The sequence below is a fragment of the Myotis lucifugus genome, unplaced genomic scaffold (genome assembly GCF_000147115.1).
Source record: "Myotis lucifugus unplaced genomic scaffold, Myoluc2.0 scaffold_365, whole genome shotgun sequence".
In the NCBI taxonomy this organism is placed as follows: domain Eukaryota; kingdom Metazoa; phylum Chordata; class Mammalia; order Chiroptera; family Vespertilionidae; genus Myotis; species Myotis lucifugus.
The window spans coordinates 222,763-230,948 of NW_005871413.1; the positions used below are offsets into that span (position 1 = coordinate 222,763).

General features: G+C 42.6%; 1 protein-coding gene and 1 pseudogene across 1 annotated transcript in view; one reads left to right on the forward strand and one right to left on the reverse strand.

The window, feature by feature from the left end:
• Window positions 1-1,317: 1,317 nt before the first annotated feature.
• On the reverse strand, window positions 1,318-1,488 carry LOC102442186 (annotated as a pseudogene).
• Window positions 1,489-2,019: 531 nt separating this feature from the next.
• The window catches only part of LOC102442507 (zinc finger protein 615), a 14,735-nt gene continuing 8,568 nt past the window's right edge, over window positions 2,020-8,186 (forward strand). The window contains exons 1-3 of the mRNA XM_023764954.1: window positions 2,020-2,162; window positions 3,300-3,426; window positions 3,691-3,786. Of these exons, the coding sequence (XP_023620722.1) occupies window positions 2,148-2,162; window positions 3,300-3,426; window positions 3,691-3,786 (238 nt within the window). The 5' untranslated portion in view covers window positions 2,020-2,147. The remainder of the gene's footprint in view (window positions 2,163-3,299; window positions 3,427-3,690; window positions 3,787-8,186) is intronic.

The following is an 8,186-nucleotide window of genomic DNA, read 5'->3' on the forward strand; positions in this document are numbered from 1 at the left end:
GCTGGAGAGGTTGGGGTGGGGGGGGGCGCGGGGGGAATACCACATGTGCATTCCTCTTGTGGTTTTTTTGGGAAAAACTCAGGTGAGTGTGTGGCTTGGTATCCGGACGTGTTTCCATCACAGTAGAAGTTTTGTTTCTTTCGGTGTGACGTGTGCACGTGGTGTCGTGAGGAGCTTGGAATGATCACCGGGGTCGGAAGGGAGGGTAGGAGCGCCCGAGAGGAGGTTGCTAAGGGCAACTACACGGACGCGGGATTTGAGGTCTTTGAAGGGAACCAGAGGCATCTGTCTGTGGTCGGGGTGCCCCCGGGGCCGGGGCCCAGATGAAGAGTCTGTAGCGAGCACGCCCTTGTCCTGACTGTCGGGGGTCTGGGGTTCTGCAGGGCGCCCCACCGGTAAGGGATCTCGGAGGCATTTAGGAAGATTGGCGGAGTCGGGTTCAGGTTGGGGTTTTTTGGTAGGCAGCTTAGAGATTTGGGGACTGTGCGGGTGGCCGTCCCATGCGGGTGTCCGACCCAGGTTTCTGTTTTAATAAAGGAAGTGTGATCGGTGTCCGTGGTCCGGAGAGGTTTGTGAGGGTGAAGTTTTGGACGCGGGGGATTATTGGTGTTTAAGGTTACAGCCTCGGCTGCTGTTGGGACAGAAGGCCTTAGGGCCCAGGGTACTATTTCCAATCTTTCTCTGTGTGTGTGTGTGTTTTTTTTAACTTTTATTTTTATTTTATTTATTTATTTATTTATTTTTAAATATATTTTATTGATTTTTTACAGAGGAAAGGAGAGAGAGATAGAGAGTTAGAAACATCGATGAGAGAGAAACATCCATCAATTGCTTCCTGCACACCACCCACTGGGAATGTGCCCGCAACCAAGGTACATGCCCTTGACTGGAATCGAACCTGGGACCTTTCAGTCCGCAGGCCAACACTCTATTTACTGAGCAAAACTGGCCAGGGCCCGGCTAGGGCTTTTTAAATCACTGTCCATAGTAGGATATTTGGCTGATTCCATTCTTTTAAAAATATATATATATATAGTTTTATTGACTTCAGAGAGGAAAGGAGAGGAAGAGAAGATGGAAACCTCAATGTTAGAGAAACATCAATCTGCTGCCTCTTGCAGGCCTTGACCAGGAATCAAACCAGCAACCTCTTGGTGCATGAGACAACACTCAATCCGCTGAGTCATTGTATGCCTTAACGGAGCCTGTCCATTGTCTTTTTTTTTTTTTTGAAGGTTTTTTTAAAATTTTATGTAAAAAGATATAGCCTTCTGTCATAAGGTATATGTCTTAAATGACTCATTCATGGACGTTCACTTAGTCCAACTTAACGAATCCTATGTCCTTCGCATACTGACCGAAACACTGGTGGCACAGGTTGAGGCCTTATTTCCAGATCAGACCTTGGAGGTTTGAGCAAACCCAGCAAGAACGAGAACCCTGGCCGAATTTCCTCGGATGGCTCCAGTAGAGCTGCTGGTGACCCATCTGACCCTCTCTGTAGCAACGAAGCAAATAGGCTGTCCATTGTCTTTTTGCATCAAAGATAACATACCTTTGGAATGTCGGGTTAAATTTTTTTTCCAGACCCCTCAGGACCCAATCTCCCACAGAGCAAGCGATTTCAGAGCTCATCATTGTTATTGTTATCACATTAATTATTAACTGTCAACTGTCCTACCCCACCTTCATAGAGGAAGTATGTGTCTATTTCTTTTACTTTTTACCCAGTCCCAGAGAATTCCCTGCTTTGCTTTCTCCCCCTTCCCTAATCTCTCACCAGTGGATTTGATGTAACCCTCCTTTTCTTTGATTCTGATGTATAAAATAAGGTGCAGAATTGCTGTTCTGTAAAGCAGTCTTAATCCGTTCTTATTTTGCTTCCTGGCAATTGTTTTCAGTTTGACTCAAATAAACTCAGAAAAATTCTCTACAGGTTTGGACGTATCTTAAGACGACACCAGGAACAATAGAATAATGTTCTTTTATTCTAGGAAGAAGCAGGGGGAAGCTGCAGGGTTGGGTATCAGCATTTCCTGGGACATACCTGACTGAAGACAGATTTCTGAGCAGAAGTTTAGAGCAGACCCCGAACACACCAAGACAGAGTCTCCCAGTTGCCAGCTCTTTTCAGAGAACAGAAGAACATGCTCCAGGCTCAGGTGATTGGGTTTGTTTTCTCTTTCTTCAGTAACGGATTTGCAGAAGTCTATAAAAACCAACTTCATGCCCAGCCGAGTGGCACAATTGGTCTGTACACCAAAAAGGTTTCAGATTCAATTCCCAGTCAGGGGCACATAAGGGAAGCAGCCAAAAGATGTTTCTCTCTCTGTGTCTCTCCCTTTCCCTTCCTCTCTCTCATAAATCAGTAATATATATATATATATAATAATAAATAAATTCTTGGGTTTGGATTTAAAAAAATACACCTTCTTAATCTGGAAAAAAATATATACATATATAGTCTCAAATATATGACTTAGAATATATGAAAGGTATTTCTAGGCTAACAAAAAAATTTAACTTTTTTACATTATAGTAACACCTAATTGGATGAATTCATAGATGAATGAACAATTATAAAATAGTATTTTATGAGGCATGTGGTTATTTCACTGTATATAAAATAAAACCCCATTCACTATATAGATGCAGCCTATAAAGTGAAAATGATCAGAAAAATAACATTTTTTCCATAGCATCTTTTTTTTAAAAATATATTTTATGGATTTTTTACAGAGAGGAAGTGAGAGAGAGAGAGAGAGAGAGAGTTAGAAACATCGATGAGAGAGAAACATCGATCAGCTGCCTCCTACACACCTCCTACTGGGGATGTGCCCACAACCAAGGTACATGCCCTTGACCGGAATTGAACCTGGGACCTGGGACCTTTCAGTCCGCAGGCCGACACTCTATCCACTGAGCCAAACCTGTTAGGGCTCCATAGCATCTTAAAAGACTTCATGCCATTGCCCTAGCAGGCTTGGCTCAGTGGATAGAGCGTCAGCCTGCGGACTGAAGGATCCCAGGTTCGATTCCGGCCAAGGGCACATGCCTAGGTTGTGACTCGATCCCCAGTGAGGGATGTTCAGGAGGCAGCTGATCAATGATTCTCTCTCATCATTGATGTTTCTATCTCTCCTCTCTTCCTCTCTGAAATCAATAAATATATATATATTTTAAAAAGAATGTATCTGTTGAAGGAAAAATGGGGTACACCTGTAATACTGTCAACACTAAATATAAATTTTTTTTTTTAAAAAGACCTCACGCCATTAAACAGCACGGTGTTGTTACAGGAATCCCTGACATTTCACGATGTGGCCGTGGAGTTCACCTCGGAGGAGTGGCAGCTCCTGGACCCTGAGCAGAAGGACCTGTACAGGGACGTGATGATGGAGACCTATAGCCACCTAATGGCCCTGGGTGAGGACAACTTCCCTGTGTCACTCAGACGCTGCCCTGTCAGTGGCTTTTTCCTTTCTCAGCTGCTCAACTTTCAGAATACCTCCAGTTCTCTGACATGATGCAATCTCAGATCCTTCTCTTGCCCCATGCAAGATATTATAATGTCCCCTCTCCTAATAGAAAAATTATTGTGTTAGCTGTAAAAACTGTTCATTCTCCCTTCTTGACAAATCCCACCCAATTCAGTATGTCTAAGTCTTTTGTCGTTTTTTTCTTGCGCAGGATATCAAGCCCCCAAACCAGACGCGCTCTCCAAATTAGAACGAGGGGAGGAACTGTGGATAGTACAGGATGAACTCCACTGTCCAGTCTTTCCAGGTGAGGGGGTGAGAGCCAGCAAGGTGGGCGGCCGGGAAGTCACATTCTAGTCAGAAATGGCATCAGAGCAGTGACAGTGAATGAGGAAACTCAAACCATTCTTCCACATATGAGAACCCTTTTTTTCTTTGTAAAAATTTGGAATTTAACATACCCCATTTGTCTCTTCTGAGCTCTGACCCATTTATTTTTTCTACTCTTGTTTTTGTTTGTGTGGTTTTCTTTGCCCTATGATTCCCAGATCTTTTTTAAAAAAATATATTTTATTGATTTTTTACAGAGAGGAAGGGAGAGGGATAGAGAGTCCAAAACATCCATGAGAGAGAAACATTGATCAGCTGCCTCCTGCACACCTCCCACTGGGGATGTGCCCACAACGAAGGTACATGCCCTTGACCGGAATCGAACCTGGGACCCTTCAGTCTGGTCAGGGCGATTCTCAGATCTTTTTTATTTCTTTATCCACAGCCACACTGTCTCTGCCTATGTTAGCACCTCTCTTGCTATGAAATTCCACTTTCCAGGCCTCTCTGGAAAGACAGAACTTTGAATTCATCACCTTTTTCTTAGTATATATTTTATTGACTTCAGAGAGGAAGGGAGAGGAAGGAAGAGACAGAAACATCAGTGATGAGAAAGAATCATTGATCAGCTGCCTCCTCACACCCCACACTGGGGATTGAGCCTGCAACCCGGGCATGTGCCCTGACTGGGAATTGAACTGTGACCTCCTGGTTCATAGGTCAACACTCATCCACTGAGCCAGGCAATTCATCATTTTTTTTTTTTTTTTTACGACGGGGCCTACCTGCTCTGTTGGAAAATGGTGATTTTCCTCCATAACATCCAACCCCATCTTGGATGGTGGGTTCCCGTGATAACCTCATTTTCACAGTTGCATTTATGTGTTCTTTGCCTTGGTCCCATCAAGGTTCTTCATACTCAGTTCTCATCAGTATTAAACATCTCCTCTATTCCCATGAGTTGACCTCTTTCTGTTCTGTGAAATGGACTCCCAAATTGACTACTCCCTCAGTATTGTCTAATGGAGAATCTGCCAGAGACCTGGAGATAGAACTAATAGATACGGGTGTCTTTAACTGGTTTCCTCTCTAAACATCTTGAGATGAGGTTGAAAATCAAAACAATTTTGTATCTGGAATTGAACCAGGAAGATTGATCTGTTTGGGTCAAGTTCAATTTGGAAGATTTTTTTTAAAAAATATATTTTATTGATTTTTTTACAGAGGAAGGGAGAGGGATAGAGAGTTAGAAACATCGATCAGCTGCCTCCTGCACGCCCCTTACTGGGGATGTGCCTGCAGCCAAGGTACATGCCCTTGACCAGAATCGAACCTGGGACCCTTGAGTCCGCAAGCCGAAGCTCTATCCACTGAGCCAAACCGGTTACGGCTGGAAGATATTTTTATTGGCCTGTTTTACTTTAAGAAATGTGTACATTTAGTGTTTGGTAAAGTTTACTAGTCCATATAACTGTTTTCCAGTTTGAGTCTGAACTGAGATTCAGATGTTCCTAGCGGGTAGCGTAGAGATCACCAGAAATTCATTTGAAGGATCAGTTTTCAGGAGAAGTTTGGCCCAAAGCTACACATAGGGCAGGATTCAAAGGGGGGAAAAAGGCAAGCGTAATCAATGGAGCTAATGAATGAAGTCCTGGACCAAATGAGAGATTGGGGAAAATTGGTGTGAATGGATCTTTCTAGATGTAGAGGAGGTAATTCTTTGAGTGGGGAGGAAAGGTTCAGAAAAGAGCCGAAACCGGTTTGGCTCAGTGGATAGAGCGTCGGCCTGCGGACTCAAGGGTCCCGGGTTCGATTCCGGTCGGGGGCATGTGCCTGGGTTGCGGGCACATCCCCAGTGGGAGATGTGCAGGAGGCGGCTGATCGATGTTTCTCTTTCATCGATGTTTCTGACTCTCTGTCTCTCTCCCTTCCTCTCTGTAAGAAATCAATAAAATATATTTAAAAAAAAAAAAATATATATATATAAAAAAAAGAAAGTTCAGAAAAGAAAGGCAAACAGTAAATCCACTGTTTGGTGGCCGAATAAAGGTACTCATGCTGTTCACTCTTCCCTAAAGCCAAAATCTTGAGTGCAGTGGGGGTGGGGTAGGGATGGAGGGGCGTGGAGGTAGAAAAAAAATTGTCTAATGTCCACTTTCTTTCTATGTATTTTACTCATCATCATGGCAGCTGGCCTCTGACTTCTCTTTTTTGTGTGTGAGAGCAACAATCATCTTTCCTCCATTCTATCTTAAATTTAGGTTGTTTTCCTGCACTATACATTTTCAATTCTGTCCATCCTGGCATCACCTGGGATGTTCTTTACATGTTTAGCTCTCTTCTTAAAGGTCTCTACCATTTCATTCGATTAAGTAGAAAAGATCTTGTTAGCATGCTACGTGAGTTTCAGCCCAACCTACATCATAACTGCTTCATGTGACTTATTTCCCAGTTTTCCTAATTCAGATTTTTCTCCATTCTTAGAAAATGAATGGCTGCATTCATTTTTTAAAGCTTTTGTTTTCACATTATATGTTTTTAAAATATTTTTTTATTGATTTCAAAGAGGAAGGGAGAGGAGGAGAGAGCTAGAAACTTCAATGATGAGAGAGAATCATTGATCGGCTGCCTCCTGCACGTCTCACACTGGGGAATGAGCTCAAAGCCTAGGCATAATCAGAGAAAGATAAATATCACATGATTTCACTCATTTGTGGAATATAATGAACAACATAAACTGATGAACAAAAATAGATCCAGAGACATAGAAGCATCAAACACCATCCAACCTAAGAGGGAAGGCAGGGGAGAGGGTGGAAGAGATCAACTAAAGGACTTGTATGCATGTATATGAGCATAACCAATGGACACAGACAGTAGGGGGTGGTGAGGGCATGTGCTGGGGTGTGGGAGTGGCCAGGGAGAGGTCAATGGGGGAAAAAGGAAACTTACGTAATACTTTAAACAATAAAGAATTTAAATTTAAGTAAATAAAAATTTAAAAACTTGGGCATGTGCCCCAACCGGGAATTGAACCATGACCTCCTGGTTCATAGGTCAATGCTTAACCACTGAGTCACACTGGCAGGGCCACATCATATTTTTAATGGTTTTACTTAGATAAAATTCACATACCATACAATTTACCTATTTAAAACATGTAATTAAATTAAATATGATTCACTGGGTTATAGTATATTGAGAGAAGCATATCGATTGGTTGCCACTTGCACAAGCCCCACCAGACTGTGGCCGGGAGAAGCCTGCAACTGAGGTATGTGACCTTGACCAGAATCAAACCTGGGACCCTTGGGCCCACAAGCTGAAGCTCTATCCAAACCGACTAGGGCTCTAATTTGGTCTTTAATTTCTTAAGTCTCATTAAAAAAAAAAAGTTTTACAGTTCGTTTTCTTTTTTTCTTTTTTTAAAATATATTTTATTGATTTTTTACAGAGAGGAGGGGAGAGGGATAGAGAGTTAGAAACATTGATGAGAGAGAAACATCGATCAGCTGCCTCTTGCATGCCCCCTACTGGGGATGTGCCCGCAACCAAGGTACATGCCCTTGACCGGAATCGAACTTGGGACCCTTGAGTCCACAGGCTGACGCTCTATCCGCTGAGCCAAACCGGTTAGGGCAACAGTTCCTTTTCTTAAGTTTGTTCCTAAGTATGAGATTCTCTTTTATTATTTACTAAATGGTATTGTTTGCATTTTCAGACTATTCTTTGCTAGGATATAAAAATAAAATTTATTATTTTCCCATCATGTTCAAATGACACTTCCTCCCAGGTAACCAAATTTCCTGTCATATAAAATTGCAGATTATATTTCAGTGATCTCTGTGATAACCTATTGTCTTGATGAGAACGTTTCTGTCACCTTCCTAAACACTGTTTAATGTGTTCCATACTTGTGATTGCCTTATTTCTTTAAAACTTGCATTTTAAAAAAATACGTTTTTATTGATTTTAGAGAGAGGAAAGTAGAGGGTTAGAGATAGAAACATTGATGAGAGAGAAACATCCATCGGCTGATTCCTACACTCCCCCTATTGGGGATCAAGCCTGAAACCTGGGCATGTGCCCTGACTGGGAATGGATCCCATGACCTCTTGGTTCATGGGTCGATGCTCAACCACTGAGCCACACTGGCCTGGCTAAAACTTGCATTTTGAAAGCCTAATATTTTTGAAGTTATCAGCAGTACAAAAGATAGATGCCCTGTCCAGTGTGCTCAATGGTTATAGCGTTCAGGATTGGATTGCTGGTTTGACCCCCACCCTTGGTAGGGGGGCATGCGGGAGGCAACCAATCAATTTGTCTCTGTCACATTGGTGTTTCTCTTCTCTCTCTCTCCTCGTCTCTCTCTCTTTC